The sequence below is a fragment of the Ursus arctos genome, unplaced genomic scaffold (assembly GCF_023065955.2).
Source record: "Ursus arctos isolate Adak ecotype North America unplaced genomic scaffold, UrsArc2.0 scaffold_15, whole genome shotgun sequence".
Classification (NCBI taxonomy): Eukaryota; Metazoa; Chordata; class Mammalia; order Carnivora; family Ursidae; genus Ursus; species Ursus arctos.
In genome coordinates this window covers 27,442,308-27,463,817 of record NW_026622819.1, presented here as the reverse complement: position 1 = coordinate 27,463,817, position 21,510 = coordinate 27,442,308, and the positions used below count along the sequence as shown (strand labels likewise).

Below are 21,510 nucleotides of genomic sequence, written 5' to 3'. Positions count from 1 at the left end.
CAGATGAGGAGCAATTGTAACTAGGCAGTACATATAAGGCCAGAAAGGACACAGGCTACTATTTTTTATAGGATTAGAGAAAAATGATTGAATCTTGGCCAGGGTGCAACTCAGAAGGAGGTAAAGACAGATGTGCTTGGCTGCTAGCACCCTGTCTTCCCTACTTGCACATGTCAGGTGCCCTCATCCTGTATTAGCTTTTTATATTTAGCTTTTATATTTGTAATCTTCATGCACACGATGAAGATGACTCTTCACTGACTGCTTAAGTGCTCCATGACACACCAAAAAGACCACTCTTAGAAACATATTTAGTTATTTTAAAAGATTTATTTATTTATTTGCGAGAGAGAGCGTGCGAGCACCTGCGAGTGGTGGAGGGGCAGAGGGAGAGGGGAGAGAGAATCCCAAGCGACTCCATGCTGATCGTGGAGCCTGAGGCAGGGCTCGATCCCACAACCTATGAGATCACAACTTGAACTGGAAACCAAGAGTCAGACATTATTTAACTGACTAAGCCACCCAGGTGCCCCTAAAAATGTATTTATTGATGTTAATCAGTTTGTTTTTCTAATGCAAATGTTTCATCCAACCACTTTTCATTTAAATCTTCCAATACCATTATATAGTTATCACAAATAATATGTGTGTACTCATTAAGAAGGTATTGCGTAAACACACAAGTATTGTTTGAAATAAATTCTCTATTGAATGTTTTAAAACATTTCTTTTTACCTTCTCCTATGTAAAATAAAAGATTGTGTCTCTGACAAATAAAAAAAATCTTAAAAAAATAAAATAAAATAAAACTGTTTATATGAACTGATAGTAAGTCTAACTTTCAAGTTTTTTTCTGTAAGGTAGAAAAGACAATAGGTTTGTGAAAATGTGTTGTCATTATGAAAATGATGTAGTAAAAAAAAAAATGATGTAGTAAAGGAAGAGACCATACTTTGCATGTCCAAAACTTAGTTTTAATTATATGCTTATTTATTTTAAAAGTTTATAAAACTATTAATGAAACATTAAGAGCTTGTGATGTGTGACTTAGGTCTTCACATGTTAGTAGTTATGTTTGCAAGATTAGCATCTCTTGCTACCTTATTAGATTGTTATATGGATCAAGGAATAGATGGATCAGATAGTGCTTTATCAACTATAAAATCTTAAAGAATTATTATGTCTAAAAGGAAAATTATTAATCCATTAAAGGTTTTGTTTTAGAGTTAAATGGGATAAACTTTGAGTGCCAGATTGTCTTTTAGGAAAGGTAAGGCCAGATTCTTTAATTTTCAAATTATCTCTCAAAACAGATATTCTATTATAGAGATGTATGAAGCAATGCCTTAGTGACATTTTAATGGTAACTTGCTTCATAGGTCTGTTTTCTTTTATAATGCTGCCGTAATTAGTCAATTCCCATGTTTTGTTTTGTTTTGTTTTGTTTTAAGATTAATTTATTCATTTTTTGAGAGAGAGCTTGTGCGCACGTGCACGCTCACAGAGTGGAGAGGGGCAGAGAGAGAGGAGAGAGAGAATCGCAGGCAACCCCCCCCCCCCAATGCTCTGAGCATGGAGCCCCATCTAGGGCTCGATCCCACCAGCCTGTCATCATGATCTGAGCTGAAATCAAGAGTCAATTGGATGCTTAACCGACTGAGCCACCCAGGCACCCTGTTAATTCCCATGTTACTAACAACACTGCCATCCCCGGAGTTAATATTCATACTTAACTGCCTAGAGAGTATAAGGCTGTTTCCTGACACTTTAGAAAAAGCTATGACCTTCCCAGACACAAGGATCCAGTTTGGGGCTTCTCATCCTGGAATGAGAAGGATATGAAAATAGTAAGGGAATATTTAAAGTCACTGAATTAGCGTGACCATCTACGTGAAACTCCAGTTGTGCTTAATGGTAAATGGTATATTAAAGCAAGGAAATAAATATTGCGATTTTTTACACATCGTCAGATTTACACAGTCAGATTTTTTACACATCAGTAATGTAAAATGGAAGATCTTCACTTTCTTGTAGCTGTTTTTCTTTCCTCCCAGCACTTGCACGCCCGAATCCCCCCCCTGCACGCACACACATTCATTCCCCGATTTCTCCTTCTTCCTTTCTCCCCCTCTTGCTCCATGTATGTGTTCAGGCTTATGCCATTAGGAGTACATCAGTGAAGAAGTCTGAAAACCAAGGCAATAAAAAGAGCTTGGTCTTTGTTTTGTCTTGGATTTAAACCCCAGCTCTAAAACTTATTAAATGATCATTAGCAAAGTATTTAATTTAACCCCTTGAGCTTCTGTTTCCTTATCTGTAAAGAGATTATTTCTTAGGATTACAGTAAGAATAAAATAAGAGAGTATCTGTAAATTGGCTGATGTATATAGTAAGATCTTAACAAATATTAATCTTGCCTTCCCATCCATTGCTGCTTTCCTTGTGTGTCATAATTTCAGAGTATTCTTGCCTTATACAACAGTGAAGTTTAAAGTAAATACCAAATAAGATAAAGCAATAGCCCTCAGATAAGATATAGTTAAAAATTATGAGTGTATAATTAAAGCTATTTAAATGGAGTTGCCTAGCTCTCAGCTTATTAAAAAAATTAAACATGAAAATCAATTTGCATAATTAAGATTTTCTAAACCAGGTTATTTTACACTTGGGAATATTGGTTGTGTGTGTATTTTCCGCATTAAAATTGTTTGAATATAAGAAAAGAATAAGTTGCATTTGTATTATAGCCATTGTTTTGTATTGTGTAATAATTTTCTGCAGGTATACTCATGGCCTAACTCAGTTTATTTTTGTAAAAATCTGGGTATGGTGCATACCGTGTCTGTGGAGTACTGGCTATATAAACTTCTTAGAGAAATAAGTCCTTCTTAAAGAAAGATAAGTATAACTACATAACTTTCTGTGATAACTGATGATAAAACATAGGCTTCTTTGGGGTGACAGTACTAAAGAACAGTTTATCTAAACATTTACAATGAGAAATAATGCTTGTCTTTTTTAAAATCTATTTTTATTAGTTTGGGAACTCGTTGTTTGAATCTGCTTGGTTTCCAGCAGTTCATGGGAGATAATGATATGACATCAGACCTGGTTGATGAAGGAAAAGAATTAATCAGACGAGGTAAGATTTGTCTTTTAAAATAAATGAAAGTACTAAGACTCAAAATACAAAATTAGTGTTTGTATAATTTGTAATTTTTAATCTATCTTAAGAAATTAATGTTTTTGGAGCACCTGGGTGACTCAGTCTGTTAGGGGTCGGTCTGCCTTCAGCTCATGTCATGATCCCAGGGTCCTGGGATCAAGCCCCACATCAGGCTCCCTGTTCAGCCAAAAGCCTGCTTCTCTCTCTCCCTCTGTTGCTTCCCCTGCTTTTGTGCGCTCTCTTTTTCTCTCTGTCAAATAATAAATAAATAAATAAATAAATAAAATCTTAAAAAAAAAAAAGAAATTAATGTTTCTTAGCTAAAAATCTACGTACAGCCTTCATAGCAAAAATAATTTGAAAACAAATGATGGTTTCATCCCATCTTTAAGAAATACTGCAGCAGAAATTTAGTATGTCCTCAACTAAGTAATGCTCTTGGATGGCGTTGGAGTCATTTTCGTGTTTTTCTGGAAACAGATTTGCCAAGCTCAGTACAACTATAAAATTCATGAGTTGCAAGAATCATCAGTTTAATACCGCACAGGAAATCATTCAAGCCAGGGCTGGTTTTGAGAATACGATGATCGTTAACAACCTGTTAGAATACATGGCACTCTACTAGAATCCAATCCCAACACTGGATGTATCAAATTTCCTGATGTCTAAGTGATGGTAGGGAAAAAAGAAAACAAAACTTGAGTGTGAGGACATTGATTCCTAGACATTCTCCCTACATGGGTCTGGAGCTTTTGTGTGATCATTAGTTAAATGTAAGCCAAAATATGTTGTGGCTCCAACAGAAGCTGTTGGAGCCTTCAAATTCTCTCCTAGGAAGGTGGGGTCTAGTTGACGTAATGGTTCTACTGCTTTTTACATTAATTAGATCTCATCCGAAGTATCATATTCAGTCCTGGGTAAGATTTTGAGTAGAACTGATAAGTTAGAAGGTATTTAGAGAAGGAGAGGCAGAATTATGGGTCTGTAGAGTGTATCTTATGCAAAACAAAACAAAAAAAAAACCCAAAAATACTGAGTATATAGCCTGAAGAGACTAAGGGAAAGGACTTTCATGCAGAAAGAAATATCAACTTAATTTAGAAGATAAAGCAAAGAAAAATAAGTTACCTGCAAATTTGAGATCACCATGAGGAAGAACTTTTTCCTCACTAAAACTATTTAGACAAGGCCTAAAGATCACCTCCAACAAAAATACAGAAGGTATTCTCTGTGGACTTAAGTGACCTCTAAGGTCCTTTCCAACAATAACCTATTACTTTTGACTTTGTAGTAATTTAAAGGAAATTGGTCATAGCCTGATACCTTTACTTCAGTTACTCTACGTCTAATTAAACCATGTTATACCAAATTTGAGACCACTTTTCTGTCTCTAGAGAAGAGAAAAAGGCAAAGGCAAGAAGAAGGTGAAAATCGAAGAAGAGTAAGTATAGTACTTATTAATTTTCTGTAACCTAAAGACTAATGTGAAATAATCATAAGAATTTTACTGATTTAGAATTGGCTAACATCCAAAGAACAGTGGGAAAATGACAGGGGACACGTTTTTTTAAAAAGATAACTCAGATGTACATGCTAGGTGTTTTGTCCGACCTGTTCTAGAAAGTCATTAGTATTAAATTACTTTGTGTCCACTGTCTAGCAGTTTCTTGCCTACGGTTGGTACTCTGTGAATACTTAATGAAAGAAGCAATAAATTCATGCAATCTTGCTATCAAAGTCATTTTGATTGCTTAAAAATTGTTACGCTTTTTTGGTAATATGACATTAATTGTATTCGTCTTCAATTTTTCTTCAGTCCTCTGTTTGCTTAGGCAAACTAATCTCCTCCTACAGAAAATTAGGAAAAATTAAGTCACGGTTACCACAAATTTACAACACCTGGGTGTATCTGTACTGGAGAAATGAAAGACTCAGAGGAGGAGACATGATAGTTGTCTTCATGTACGTTAGTGGTGTCATGTAAAAGGAGACTTGATCTTTATTTCAGAGGACATAATTGGAACCGGAGAGTGGAAGTTCCTGAAGATAGATTTCACCTCTTGGTGAAAATTTCTAACATCTGCGGTTTGCCAAAACTGTGATGGGCTGCTCACAGTAGAAACTTCCATGTCATCTAATAAGAGAGCCAATGGCACGGCTATTTTAGAGTGAAACCCTGCACTGCAGGGGAGGTCTAATAAGGTGACCTCTAAGGTTCCTTTCAGTTCCAAGAATTGATTGAGTAGCATCCCATTTCATGTGGTTTGACTACAACTACCTAATCATGCTTGTATACAACTCTAATTTTGCTTTTGAAAGTGACTTTTCAGGTCTTTGATATCTGTAGTTTATTTATGTAGGAAAAAATTTTGTGAACATCTCATGAATTATTAGGAATTCTCATAACTTTTATGTGGTCAAGGTAAGCCTCTTGTAGCTATCATGTTTTGACATTTTCGAAGAATTGAAAAGGTTAATTATAGCTAGCAAAAATGCCTATAAATGTTCATTTGGGAAAAAATTCAGAGACTTAAAATCATGTAGAAACAAGAAAAAATATTTTTGAAAATTTTCATGGTACTATGCTAATCATACTGATTATCAGGCGAATTTCTGATGAAAATAACTAAATTCTCTTACTCTGTACATACAGTCTGCTGACACTGAGGAATTACTTTTCTGCCTGTGAGTTCCTTTGTTATATATTTATTTGTGTTTCTGTCCTAGGAATGGAAAGAACGTTATGGACACAACAGAGAAGATTCCACTAGAAACAGAAATATTCATATTGACCCGAAAGAGTCAAACCTCTCAGATCTTAGTACCACCCGATGTAAGTCGTTTATTTTCTAGTTCCCTTTGAAGTTGTTCTCTTAACGCTTGCTTGCATGGAGACTGGGAATTAAGACATCCATTCAAAAATGCCTTTAGAGAACTATAGAGGTGGTTCTGCAGCGTCTTTCCTTTTTCATCGCTCAGTGTATAGAAGGAAAGGGAAACTCGAGTATGCATTCTGGTAGGAGACGGAGAATTGGGACAATGCTTGAACAGTTGTAATTGCACTACCCTAAATAATATCAGTACTTATCCCAGGTGTGTTTACCTACTATTTACCTACATGGTGTCCTTTACTTTTCTGTTAGTAGATGTAGGCAATTCAGTCATTTTTATAGCTGTTTCATGACTGACCCACACGTCAGATACTTGCCCAGGTATACAGGGATCTAGAGAAGATAAATTTCCTGTCCTTGGGATGCCAGTTAATTTTGTGAGGGACTGATACCAAGTAGAAGACATTTGCCAGTGGTTTGAGTTAGGATACCTCCCCACATCTTTGACCCTGCCATCTGCCCCTGGGAAGGTGGCAAGAAACCTGCTTTTGCCTAGGACTCTGACCGGAGTAGAGGCAGAGGAGGGTTGTCTTTGGGGAAGATGGACAAATGCCGAGAGAGTAGAAGGTACACTCCTGATGCCAAGGGAACTCAACTCAGGGGATAGAAAAAGAGTTCTTTATTGGGAAAGGATTTCTGTGATAAAGTAATATTAACTGAGTATTTGGGAATGAATGGTACTTAGCCAAGTGAAGGGGTTTTAGGCAGAAAGATGAATGAGTGACTGAAGAGAATGCAAGTTTGTTTCTTGACAAGATCCTAAAATATGAAGAGCCTGATAAGAGGGGAGTCTGCAGAGACAGTTGGGAAGCAGGTATTACCATGCTCAGAAGTGCAGACTTTCTCTCAAGATTTCAGTCAGGAAAGCAGCATGCTCAGATTTTTGGTTTCAAAAGATAAATTTGAACATAAAGCTTGATTTCCGGGGAAGTGAAAAACAAACCAATTTAATGTCTGTTTTGGTAATGCAATCAAGAAACAAGGGCCTAAAATGAGCAGTGATCATGGAGATAAGGAGGAAGGGATGTGTTTGAATGAGATTTAGGGTAGAAGAAATGGGAGAGAGCTAAAGGTTTAGTTAAAACTAGGAAAGAGGGGTGCCTGGGTGGCTCAGCCAGTTAAGCATCTGCCTTTGGCTCAGGGCATGATCCCAGGGTCTTGGGATCAAGCCCCATGTCCGGCTCCCTGCTCAGTGGGGAGCCTGCTTCTCCCTCTCTCTCTGCCTCTCTCTCTCTCAAATAAATAAAATCTTAAAAAAAAAAAAAAAAAACTAGGAAAGAGAGGGGATTCTACAAAGATTTGAAAGCTTGCTTACCACGGAGTAAGAGTTGACACGGTAGAAAGATGTGGGAGTATGGGAGAATGTTCAAGAGAAGAGGAAATACAATGCCTTAGGATGATGACTTGAAGAGAACCTGGAATAGGGGAGGCAACCAATATTTGCTGAATGAATGAGAGAAAAGATGAAGGGCAGAGTCCAAGATGACAAAAGTGTACGATACAATCGAATTGGCTTGCCTTAAGTTTTCAAAAAGAGCTATATCATAAAGTTCTTTTGAAGTTATTGGACTGCTCAGAAGAACATTGTGAAAATTTAGGTTAGTTTATGAAGAAAACCCACCCCATCCACAAAGAGAGAAGGGAGGGTTAGTTCAGTAGATCTGTACTGACCAGGATGGTTGGCATTACCCACATGGGGCCACTGAGCCTTTGCAACGTGTCTGGTGCCCCATGTTGAAATGATAATATATCTGATACATTGAACTAAATTAAGTCTGTTAAAATTAATTTCACCTGTTCCTTTTTACTTTTTTCATGTAGCTACTAGAAAATTTAAAAGTAAATACCAGGTTTGCATTTTATTTCTGTTGGACTTAGCTACCCTAAACTCTTGGCTCCTAGGAAAAAAACTCAGGCCTTTCTTGAAGAGCTTGAGTTGAGTACACCTTAAAGAAAATTCTAGCCATGGGGCGCCTGGGTGGCACAGTCGTTAAGTGTCTGCCTTCAGCTCAGGGTGTGATCCCGGCGTTATGGGATCGAGCCCCACATCAGGCTCCTCTGCTATGAGCCTGCTTCCTCCTCTCCCACTCCCCCTGCTTGTGTTCCCTCTCTCGCTGGCTGTCTCTATCTCTGTCAAATAAATAAATAAATAAAATCTTTAAAAAAAAAAAAAAAAGAAAGAAAGAAAATTCTAGCCAAGCACTGAGATACGGCAGCCCCTGGATTCACTGTGAAACCAGTTGAAACTTGATAATGAAGAATTTCATAGCTCATATGTTAAATGTTAATTCCGATTCAAATTAATTGCATCTTTGCCTTGTACCTGCTTCTGAGCTTAGACTAGCTACCAGGGAGAAACTTTTCCTTGTTATTTTCTATCATACCATTTTTCATTTTAATCTGATTTTTAAGGAATCAGGTAGTTATCTTTTCTTACTGTTGTCTTCACAATCAAAATTCAGATCCTTTATAATCTTGACTTTTTTTCCATGAGTCCATAGACTGTGACCCATAAAGACAATAGAAAAATTGACTTTTTTTTTTTTTCCTTCCTTTACAGCAGCATCTAAATATACCAGGGTCAATAACAGGACTGAAAGGGACCGAATAGAACTCCTCCAAGATGTAGAACCTTTGGATTTTAATGCAGAAACATTCACTGACGATCCTCTTGAATCTAAATCAGAGAGGTAAGCTCTATTTTAGCTCCAGCATTCTGAAATTTTAATAACATACGACTTAATGAGATAAACATAAGGAATATGTTCATCTTTACTGCTAATAATAACCATATTCATCAATCTTTGGTAACTTTTTATACCAGCTAATGCTTTTATATTTTAAAAATTATAGCATCCAGTGTTGGTAATTGAAATTGCTATCTCCATAAACTACTAATGGTATTCTAAATAAGAAAGAAAAATTGAAATTGATATTAAGGATCTTAACAATGTTTATATGCCTATTTGTAATGATCCCATTTATGAAATTTATCGTACTTAGTGACAGCTACATAGCCGTGACTGGGTGTCAGACACTATTCTAAGCACATTACCAACAATACTGTATTTAAGGTTGTAAATCCAATTGGATTTGAATCCAGAGAATCTCAGTAACTTACCCAGAGTAACACAGCTTGCAAATGGCAAAGTCAGGCATTCAAACCCCAGGACTCTGGCGGTAGAGTCTGTGCTTTTAGCCACTGTGCTCTAAGAAAATAGTTAAAAGCAAAATATCGTATGCATGACGATATTTGCGACAATATTGCCTGTAAACAGCAAAAATCCTAGAATATTCTATTTCTGTTGAACAGTCAAGAGTGATTATTAAATCTTCAGTTCCATGATGTGTTTACATCTCCCTATCCCTTTCTTTTTATATCTCTCACCCTGTCTTAGGTGTATTCTAGGCTCTAAAAAAGTTGTTCATTAATTTATAGTAAAGTAAATCCCCTTGGGATTTTTGTAAGTTTTACAAAGTTACAAAGTATCTTTGTAAGTTTCTGCTTTCAGCTACTGAATAGATTTTACAAATTGTGCTTACAAATTATGTAGCCGCTTCCTTTTAATGTGTCCTTGTTTTTCTCTCCTCCTTTGTTATTTTTGATGCCTCAGAACATTTCTTTATCCACCTTTCAGGTATCAGCCTGGTGGACGATACCTCTCGATGTCTCAAACCGGAATATTTGATGATGTTTAAAGTCTGAAAGAATTTATGGAACAACTAACCAAGATCAGCACTTCAGTCCAGTCTTTATGAACATATGTGTGCGCTAGAATTTATACTATACTCTTAGTGAAAAGTGTCAGGACAAAAAAAGGCACTGAAAGTTACTCACATCTTAGTAATAATAGTTTATTGCCTATTGAATAGAGCATCATCTGTTTTATTACACACCATTCCTGACGTGTCTGCCTTAGAAGTACTGGTGTAGTGGAAGGATTCAGTTCATGACAAAGATCAGTGTCTGTTGAGAACATGTAGTTTGGCTTGTTTCAGATAATATTTTGGGGGAAAGTTGTTTTAAAGATCCAAGAAAGCCATACGTCATAACTAAATAACATCACACAGTTTTATTATCGTGATTTACATTTTTGCTCTTTCTAAAGAATATGTTAATCCTGTGTTTCCCAAAGAGATGGAGACCTCAAATAATAATGGTATTTACAAAACCCATGTCTTAAAAACAAGGCTTACTTACCAGACATAACTGAATGTAGAAAGCTCTTTTTCAACTCTATATGCAAATTAGCAAGGTTTTTGCATGTATAATTAAGATTCAACTGATAGTGTTAGTATCTTTGGCATGTGTACTGTAATCGGGTGATGTATTATTTTTTCAGTCTTTGCTAGTAACTGGAAATTACTTTATGCTTTTGGTATTGCTTTGTAAAAGATTTTCATTTCAGGGAGAAATGTTCACCTTTATGATTCAGCATATTGAGTTAAGTATTGATCATTCCACTCAAAGAGAATCTGAAGCATTAATGGTAAATAGTGGGTTGTTTTTGTTTTTTTTTTTTTTAATAGCCAAAGAGTTCCATAAAATCCTCTAATTTTTAAAGGTGCCTGTTGGTGCTTTGTGGAAAATAACATTTGGTTATTTAAAGGTAAAATGTGAATCCACTTACTGTTATTATTAACATTTAGATTGTGGTTTATGTGTAATAATTTTGTTAAACATACTTATTATTTTTAAATGGGTTTTTTTAAACTTTTGTGTTTAAGCCAAAGTTGGGTATATTTTAAATCATCAGTGTTTTATTGCACGGTGAATATTGTACAGTTGACCACAACATGCTTGCAGAGAATTTTTTATGTCCCTGAAATGTTTGCAACTCAAAGAATCCCCACTGTGGATTCATCCAGTGACCCTTAGTTCCTGAGCTTACCGACAGCACTCTCAGTTTAACACCTGTTGTTCTGTGTAGTTTTTAATAGTGCTCGCTTGCACTCGGAAGAATCCCAGTTTGAAAATGAATTATATGGTCACCCTAACAATATGATTGTATGTTTCTTGAAGGTAATCTTCCCTTAAGTCGTAATTTTAAATGTTTTATTTTGCTTTTTACTTAGTATTATCATGTAAATTTTTAAGAGATTGTTCTGTGCCGATACTGAAAGGAATAGTGTATCATTCTAATTACCTGATTTTGTTCAATTTTATGAGCTTTGAGGTTAGATCCCCTTTAAAAGAATTATAAATGGATAGACTTTATTCTCAGTCCAAGGTTATACAGACTGTCCGCTTGAGAACACACACACAGCCTTTCACTCTACGTGTGGTTAGAGAGCTGTAGGCCAGAAGCAGAGATCATTTGGTATTGTTCGTAATTTCATGATTGACCATTGACTATCTCGGGCAAATTATGTAACCTTTCGGTGCCTCAATTTCTTCATTTGTGAAATGGAGATTATACTTGCTATTTACCTACTGATCTACCTCCCAAAACGATTGTGAGGGTGTTGAGTTGATGTTGATGTGCTGGAATTTAAAAAACAGAACAAAATAAATGGTTACCCGTGCTACTTTTCCTAGTGGTACTTGACGGTGTTGGATGGAGAAATAATCAGCCCAGAGAGGGGTTCAGTTTCTTATAATTAGAGAGAAGCTTTTAAGTCCCCGAGGCAAAACTGTTTTTGGAATAATTTATCAGAAGTCCTTTGAAAATAGTATTGTTGTATATTTGGTCTTTGGGTTTACCTTGGAATATTTTCCTTCAGCATAATGTTGCTTCTCGTCAGGTTTTGTCATGAAACCCTGATGCTGTAGAAGAAGTAGGAGCAGAAAAAGAGATTATCCAGGCACTTTTGTAACTTATAATACCCTAACATAAATGGATAGGAATATGTAGGAGAATATACTACTTCCTTTATTATTGACATTTTTATGATTATAATAATTGGAGTGTACGTAATACTTACTTCACAAATAACCTAGCTCCCTTTGTCACTTCTGAGTGATTCCCAAAATAGTTTTTGGTTGTTTTAAGTCTAGAGTGTTCAACTTTTTTAGCAGAATTTATCTTACAGGATTTTATATATGATTATATAGGAAGGTTACCTGACTGGGCAAATTTGGGTTCATAAGGTAATGTTTAACCCCTGAAGAATAAAGAGTTTATTGGTGGGGGGAACTAAGTTAATACTTGTTAAGCCACCTTGTGTAGAAAAAAAGTGGAGTAAGAACAGAAGTTTTCTGCTTGAGGAAGTTTGTTGAAATGTAATGACCTCTACTGTAAAACATTACTACTAAATTAATACACTTTAAATTCAAAGTAATTTCCTGAAGAATTACTTCTAACAATTAGTTTTTGATGTCTTTCTTATGTAATAATAGATACCCAATTAAATTTTCTAAATTGTTTTTCTAAATAATCATTAGGTAAGTATATTCAGTAAGCCAGTAATTCAAAATAACCATTGCAGAAAGTAATAATAATCTGTTAATTTTGCGAATCACCTGCAAGTTGCTAATTAACTTTTGTTACTACATCCATAACTTGTTCTTACCAGTGGAGCTTTTTCATAAAACTCATTATTAAAATAAGAAATAAGGTATAAGCCTAATTATTAGAATTTGCTCTCTTATCAAATGAATACAAGGACTGTTGAGTACTTTCAACACATAAGAGGTCCCCCTTTCACAAGAGTGGTAAGAGCTAAATCAAAACATTCAAGGCTTTTCCATTCATAAAAAATAGATCAAAAATTGGACAATCCACACCATCAAAAATAAATACTGTGAATTGATTTGTTTTTGGACTCTACTGTTTATTAGAATATAAGTTCTTAAATTTACACTGGTTGTGTACCCAAATGAAATTAAATGTGGATAGGAAAGTCAATTTGTGTTTTTTTTTTTTTTTTGAAGTATACTTCAGCGTACGGATGAAAGAATTTCATTTATGTACAATAACAGACCTCATTTTTTATCTTGTAATAGAGTCAGGGAATGCTCTTGATGGTGTGTTGATTACCATCTTAAAAGAAAGTGAACTCTCCATAATTATAATTCACACTGTTCAGTAATGTGAGTTTTGTACTTGTGATTTGAGTGGACCATGCCTGAAAATCACAAAGATAAGTATATTTGCACTAAAGAGGCTAAACATGTCCCTGAAAAATCTTAACATACTTGAATCTCCAAAATGTAATGGATCACATCACATTACATTCTAAATGTTAAGGCGTAAATGGATTTAGAGTTTTATCTCTCTTTTCTTCCTCCCTCATTCCTTTTATACCTTCCCTCCTTTATGAAGCCTCTTTTAACAGTATGACTTTTAATGTGCTGACAGGTTTTTCTTGTTTTGTGTACACAGTTGTTCCTGATGATCAGTAGGATCAAAAGGAACTAGTTCTGATTTCACACCCTACTACTTGAATAGCAATATTGCACCTAAAGTAGTGAAACAGATTTTTCTAGGCAACTAAGCAACATCTGGATGTAAATGTGATGTACGCTGGCTCGGTGTGTCGTCTTTAGGTCACTAAAGAGGGCACTTCATTAAAATGAATTACTCTCAGTGGAATATTTTGGCATAAAGATGGATTTCCAAAAACAGAAATTGTTAAAAACAAAACAAAAAACCAAAAAGATTAAGAACCTTGAGATACCTTTTTGCGAAAAGGAATTCATAAATAACCTACATCGTTGTCAAAATTTTCGTTAGGAGAGGCTAGAACAATACAAGAGGGTTACAGGAGGCCTTCTAAAATATGAAAACCCTCCATGTAGGGTTCTTCTTCCCAATGGACTTTTTCCTGGTCAGAGAGCTAGAAGTTCAAGCCGTGTCATCCCCATCCCAACTCCTGGAGACCAGGCCCTATGAATCATCTTCCCCAGCAGAGCAGGCACTAGCCCTGCCCCATCCTCAGTCCCATCAATGGGAACATGACCTCACCTCCCAGTCCTTTCACGTTCAGCCTGGTCTTCCTAAAATTTTATTATCATTGTCAAAAGATTTGTCCATTGAGGTTGATTGAAGTCTTGCTGTAATTTTTAATGCGTTAATAAAGCAAGAATATTGCATGTTCCTCTTCTCCTTGATACCCTAAAAGACATTTGTTTTTAACATACTCCCTGGGGAGAATTAACTATTTTCTTCTGAAAATCTTTTCTTTGGTGGGTGTCTTGATCTCAAATCATTTTATAAAAGGAGTTTTTTTTTCTGTACTTAGTGCAAAAGAGTAGAAAATGTGGTTTACTATGGCAGACATATGTAGGGTAAAGTCATACTTTATTAATCTGACTGCACAACATTTTGAGTCAATATGATTGATAAAAATCCTATTAACCTAGTCACTTTAGAGCTGTATTTCTCAAAAGAATGCTGGCTAGCATCTTCCCTACTTAGTACACCAAGTTGTAGGGGAGAGACTTGTATTTATTTTATTAAAAGCAATCCAATGGATTTGTTTTTGTCCATACTTTGAAAACAGCTTGAAGGATTTTTCTCATTTTAGAAGGTAGAGAACATGTGGACATGTCTTTTAAATTACTGTAATCTAATATATATTTATAAATTATAGTATTGAAAAAGAGCTCTAATATTGATGTTGTTACTTTCTGGTATTTAATTTCTATAAAATGTTTTTGTAGTACTAATTGTAGTGCTTTTAAGTAGTTTAAAAATCCTTCTCAAATAAGTTCTGCCTGCATCGTAGTTGCTTAGGGCAATATTCTAATGTTCAGTAGTCCAGTGTGAATTTGAAATATTCCTTCACCCCTTCGGTATCTTTTTATATATACCAGTACCCAAGCGAAGTATACCAAAAGCCTAATTTCTGTGTTGCATTAATAAAGTACTTGTTATTTATCTAATTCAGTGGATTAGGTGAAATAGAGGATAAATCTTTTCAAATGTGCATCTGATCATAATTTTTCTAAGTGTTCATTATGTTCATCTTTGGTGCATGATGCCAAATTTATCTTTAATCAGCCATTACTACCTGATATGTAATGACAAATGTTTTCGTATCTGACCAATGGGTTGTAGATTTAACTATTTTTCTCTGCAGATTCTCACTACATTTTCAAGTATGTATTTGGAAAAAGCTGCAAAGTGCTACCTATAAGTAAGTTAGCATCTTTGGTCTTATCTATGCATAATGTTCTCTCGGTTTGGTTTTGACAAACTCGTGGACTTGTAATTGCTTTGTAGTATTTTAACTTATTGTGATGTAATGAGTTTTTTGAAATGTTTATTTGATTAGCTATTATAGGAAATTATGTGGCTTTGCATGAAATAAAGTACATTTCTACAAGTTCCTAAGAATTTTGCTGATTATTTATGAGCCTGAAGCTTTCTTTGTTCTTTACAAATATATTAATGGACATTACAAATAAAATATTTTAAAATAAATAAATACGTGCACTTTAGGTTCTACATTACTCTATCCAGTGTTTATAATTAAAGCAAGTAATTACAAATTACAAAAATTAGAAATCAATGAAATTTAAAGCAGGGAAACTAAAGAAAATCAACAAAACCAAGAGCTGGGTGCTTGAAAATATCAAAAAAATTGATTAAATCCTAGCCAGGCTAAGAAAACAGAGTTGCTTTCCTTTATACCAAAAACAACAATTGAAGTTTGAAATTAAAAATAATACCATTTATATTAGTCCTAGTTAATGGAATTTAAGGCAAGAGAAGGAAATAAAAGATAAACAGGCTTGGAAGAATAAACTGCCTTTATTATCAGATAACGTGATTGTCTATGTAGAAAATCTAAAAGAATTGACCAAAAACCTCTTGGAATAAGTGATTATAATAAGGTTGCAGGATATAAGATTAATATACAAATGTCAATCACTTTCCCACATAACAAATTGACAAGTGAAATTTGAAATTAAAAATATAATAACGATTACATTAGCGCCTCCAAAAGTGAAATACCTAGGTATAAATCTAACAATGTATATATAAAATATATATGCTCTATCATCTATCTATCTATCTATCTATCTATCTATCTACATAGCTGTATAAAATGTATATGAGGAAAAGTACAAAACTGATGGAAGAAATTAAAGAACTAAATAAATGGAGATATTCCATGTTCACAGAAAGACTTGACACTGTCAAGATGTCAGTTCTTCCCAACTTGATCTATACAGTCAATGCAATCCCAATTAAATTCCACTGAGTTATTTTGTGGATTATTGACAAACATCCCAAAGTTTATATGGCAAAGCCAAAGGCCCAGAAGAGCTAATGCAATATTGAGGGAGAAGAACAAAGTCAGAGAATTGACACTACCCAACTTCAAAACTTACTATACAACTACAGTAATCAAAACATTGTGAGATTGACAAGAGTAGACAGATCAGTGACAGAATAGTAAGCCCAGCAACAGACCCACATATAGTCAATTGATCTTTGACAAAGGAACAAAGACAATTCAATCGAGAAAGGATAGTCTTTTCAACAAATGATGCTTGAACAACTAAACAGCCACATGCCAAAAGAAAAGAAAAAAATCTAGACACTGCTTCCTACACCTTTCACAAAAATTAACTAAAAATGAATCATAAGCCTGAAACTATAACACAAAACTATAAAACTTATAGTAGATAACATGGAAAACATAGGTGAGTTTGGGTTGACAATGAGTATATATATTTCACAAAAATGTGTGTATGTGGGCAAGAAGACATAAGAATGTTGTTCATAGCAGCATTATTCATAATATCCTCAACCATCAACACTTCAATAAACAATAGATTTATTTATCCAACGTGATGGATATATACATGAAAAACTAAATGAAAATGAATTAATCGCAGCTATGCAACAACATAGGTGAAGCAGTCAATAAAAATGGTTTTTGAGGAAGCCCAGACAGTGGCTTTACTAGACAAAGACTTTGTTGTTGTCGTCGTTTATTTATTTAATTTTTTTAATTATTAAAATACAATGTATTATTTGTTTCAGGGGTACAGGTCTGTGATTCATCAGTCTTACACAACTCACAGCGCTAACCACAACGCATACCCTCCCCAATGTCCATCACCCAGCCTTCCCATCCCCCCAACCCCCTCCCCTCCAGCAATCCTCAGTTTGTTTCCTGAGATTAAGAGTTTCTTATGGTTTGTCTCCCTCTCTGGTTTCGCTTGTTTCATTTTTCCCTCTCTTCCCCATATGATCCTCTGCCTTGTTTCTTAAATTCTGCAAATCAGTGAGATCATATGATAATTATCTTTCTCTGATTGACTTATTTCACTTAGCATAATACCCTCTAGTTCCATCCACATCATTGCAAATGGCAAGATTTCATTCTTTTTGATGTCTGCATAATATTCCATTTATATCTATATCTATATAGCTATAAATATAGATATATATGCCACATCTTCTTTATCTATTCATCTGTCAATAGACATCTAGGCTCTTTCCATAGTTTGGCTATTGTGGACATTGCTGCTATAAACATTGGGGTGTACATGCCCCTTCGGATCACTACATTTATATTTTTGGGTAAATACCCAGTAGTGCAATTGCTGGGTCGAAGGGTAGCTCTATTTTCAACTTTTAGAGGACCTCCATACTGTTTTCCAGAATGGCTGCACCAGCTTGCATTCCCACCAACAGTGTAGGAGGGTTGCCCTTTCTCTGCTTCTTTGCCAACATCTGTCATTTCCTGACTTGTTAATTTTAGCCATTCTGACTGGTGTGAGGTGGTATCTCACTGTGGTTTTGATTTGTATTTCCTTGATGCCGAGTGATGTTGAGCACTTCTTCATGTGTCTGTCGGCCATTTGGATGTCTTCTTTGCAGAAATGTCTGTTCATGTCTTCTGCCCATTTCTTGATTGGATTTTTTGTACTTTGGATGTTGAGTTTGATAAGTTTATTGATTTTGGATACTAGCCCTTTATCTGTCATTTGCAAATATCTTCTCCCATTCTGTTGGCTGTCTTTTGGTTTTGTTGACTATTTCCTTTGCTGTGCAAAAGCTTTTTATCTTGATGAAGTCCCAATAGTTCATTTTTGTCTTTGTTTCCCTTGCCTTTGGAGATGTGTCTAGCAAGAAATTGCTGTGGCTGAGGTTGAAGAGGTTGCTGCCTGTGTTCTCCTCAAGGATTTTGATGGATTCCTATCTCCCATATATGTCTTTCATCCATTTTGAGTCTATTTTTGTGTATGGTGAAAGGAAATGGTCCAGTTTCATTCTTCTGCATGTGGCTGTCCAATTTTCCCAACACCATTTGTTGAAGAGACTGTCTTTTTTCCATTGGATATTCTTTCCTGCTTTGTTGAAGATTAGTTGACCATAGAGTTGATGGTCCATTTCTGGGTTCTCTATTCTGTTCCAGTGATCTACGTGTCTGTTTTTGTGCCAGTACCGTACTGTCCTTATTACAGCTGTGTCATAGAGCTTGAGGTCCGGAATTGTGATGCCACCAGCTTTGGTTTTCTTTTTCAACATTCCTTTGGCTATTCAGTGTCTTTTCTAGTTCCATACAAGTTTTAGGATTATTTGTTCCAGTTGTGTGAAAAAAGTTGATGGTATTTTGATAGGGATTGAATTGAATATGTCGATTGCTCTAGGTAGCATAGACATTTAAAAAGTATTTGTACCTCCCATGAGCATGGAACATTTTTCCATTTCTTTGTGTCTTCCTCAATTTCTTTCATAAGTATTCTATAGTTTTCTGAGTACAGATCCTTTGCCTCTTTGGTCAGATTTATTCCTAGATATCTTATGGTTTTGTGTGCAATTGTAAATGGGATCGACTCCTTAATTTATCTTTCTTCTGTCTCATTGTTGGTGTATAGAAATGCAACTGATTTCTGTGCATTGATTTTATATCCTGCCACTTTAAGCCAGTGATTACAAATGTATTCAAAGAACTAATGGCAGTTGTTTCTAAAGAACAAAATGAAAGTATGAGAAAATGAGAGTGACTACTAATAGGTATGAGGTTTCTTTTGAGGGTGAGGAAATGTTCTAAAATCAATTGTGGTGTTGATTGCACAACTCTGCAGATATCCTAAAACCCACTAAATTGTATACTTTCAAAGAACAAATTTAGGGTATGTAAATTATAACTCAATAGAGATGTTATTAAAGAGAGAAAACAAAATTTAAAAATTCTGAGTTATAAATAAGGGAAAGAACTAGAATTGGGTCTCTTAAGATTTCTTTTAATCTAAGTGTGTGATATATTTAGTTAGGTTTTCTCTTCTGTCTCTTAGATTTTAAAAAGAAGGAGAAAAAATATCAAATTGTCAGTTGGTCTCCTCCTGAAGACTATAAATAGGAATTCAAGAAAAATTTTGATTCCCTTTTAAAGGAAGCTTTGTTTGGGAGGTAGTAACTTTTTTTAAAAACAAAAATAAAGCAATAATTATTTGAGATATATGAATGAATTAATGAATGAATGAATCGAACAATTTCAATCATCTCTGAACCGATCACTTCAGACAGTCCTGGAGATATGGTATGCTGGCAAACATTCCCAGTTTGTTCTGCTTCCAAGCCTGAATGAGTAGAAAGTACCCTTAGAAATTGGGTTGAATCTCGCCTTATGAAACTCCCCTACTTCTCTCCTTGCCTTCAATCTCTCCAGCTTAGGGAGAGTGACGGACACCTCACCATTTCATTGTTGGATAAAGTCACAGTCACTCAATTTCACTTCTTTCTCTTCCTTTCTCTTTTCATAAATTTTTTGTTGATGGGGGTCACTTACAAAGATTGGTTTTTGCAGAAGTTGAAGACAGCCATTAAGATTTGTTCATTGTAGAGCTAGAAACTGGCTATTTAAGACTCACTTTCAGCCTTGCAGACAATAAATCATGAGACTGACTCTTGGAAATTCCACTCATCTGAAACTCAAAATGACAAAGTACTCATCTTAAGTATGAAATCATAGAGAGGAAAATCATGATGTTTGTGCTAAGCAGAATGCCCTTGCTCCTTCCTCATTTCTGCGAAAAGACGTGACTCACTAGCCAAGGCATTTCTTAAATACTCTCCTCCATAAAACCTGTTTTATTTACCTCCTTTCTTCCTCTAAGCTTCTCTATACAACTGACTTAGCACTTACTTCTGTGCTTTCTCTTTTTCATTAAAAAGATTTACTGGGGACTTAATATGTGCCAGGCAATATAGGGGTTAGAGATAGAGCAGAGAATGAAAGCTATTGGAAAAACAAAACATCCCCACATCTTCTCTCTGTTCTCCCATCCTCCAACAAGATTTAGCAGGGAATGTACACTTTTAGAGTGTGACCCATAGGGCTTAGCACTGTGTTTCTGCAAGACTTCTCTCTCTCATATTAATGTTTATATTTTCATGTGCTAATTTCCAAAAATTTATACCAGATGTCTTGAATTTTTCAAAACTATTCCATGTGTTACCTTTTTTTTTTTTTTTTTTTTTTTTTTTGACTAGGCACCATACCCAGTATGGGGCTTGAACTCATGACACTGAGATCAAGAGTCGCATGCTCTACCAACTGAGCCAGCCAGGTGCCCCTTCAAACATTATTTTAAATGCTTAATTTTTAAAATGTATCCCCACTGATGTATGTGAAATTGGTAGCACACAGGATCACTGTACTAACCGCTAAGCTAACTAGGTTGGTTGTACACTTTCATAATGCCTAGATCTTTCTTTTGAAACACTTAACACACTGATAACTTTTTACTTGTGATGATTTACTCAATATCAGCTTTCCCTGTCAAACTGTAAGCTCCATCAGGACAAAGGTCATGGTTTCCTTGCACACTACTAGAGCCACACAGTCTGTCATAGTCTAGCGCATAGTAGGCAGAAGGTAGCCATTTATTACGGAAAGGTCAAGGTTTATAAAAAGACTAGGTCAAGTTATCAGTTACATCTTACTTGACTAGCTTTTTACAGTTATTGAAACCTTTGATATTGCCCCAGATATAATTAGGAAAATTATCCTGATTTGATCATTGAATTCAAGAAACCTCCTTGGCTTCATCTCCAGCTGAAAGTAGTCTGCCTGCCTCCCTCCCTCCCTGATCCAATCAGAACACCCTCATCAGACTTACTAAACTGACTGCCCATTTGGTACTATTTATTTTCTCCTCATAAACTCGTGTCCTTTTGGAAGAAGCCTGCCCTACCCAGTGCACTGCTGAAATGACAAAACAACTTCCTCTCTCTTGTCCTCAATAATTATCAGTAATTATTCTCAGAGAAAGAATTTTCTTCATGGAAACAGCACTTTTAACAACTTTTATCCCAATGTTAGTTCACTCCATCTTCTCCTTTCTCCTGAACAAATTTTAAAAAAATAATTGAAACAGGGACACCTGGGTGGCTCAGTTGGTTAAGCTGGTTAAATATGACTCTTGGTGTCAGCTCAGGTCATGATCTCAGAGTTATGAGATTGAGCCACATGTCAGGCTCAGTGGTTAGCACAGAGTCTGCTTGAGATTCTCTCTCCCCCCCTCTCCCAACCCCTCCGCCT

The 21,510-nt window shown here is 35.5% G+C and overlaps 1 protein-coding gene across 6 annotated transcripts in view; it reads left to right on the top strand.

Moving 5' to 3' along the window:
- LMBRD2 (LMBR1 domain containing 2) overlaps positions 1–15,335 on the top strand; it is a 46,159-nt gene extending 30,824 nt beyond the window's left edge. For 2 of the 6 annotated variants that reach the window (XM_026506803.4, XM_048224245.2), the window contains exons 14-18: positions 3,039–3,142; positions 4,561–4,607; positions 5,894–5,999; positions 8,618–8,747; positions 9,696–15,335. In XM_026506803.4, coding sequence (XP_026362588.1) covers positions 3,039–3,142; positions 4,561–4,607; positions 5,894–5,999; positions 8,618–8,747; positions 9,696–9,756 — 448 coding nt within the window. In that variant the 3' untranslated portion in view covers positions 9,757–15,335. Of the gene's footprint in view, positions 1–3,038; positions 3,143–4,560; positions 4,608–5,893; positions 6,000–8,617; positions 8,748–9,671 lie in introns of all 6 variants that reach the window. The other 4 variants (XM_026506801.4, XM_044387032.3, XM_026506804.4 and 1 more) reach the window with 3 other exon arrangements.
- Positions 15,336–21,510: the final 6,175 nt, after the last annotated feature.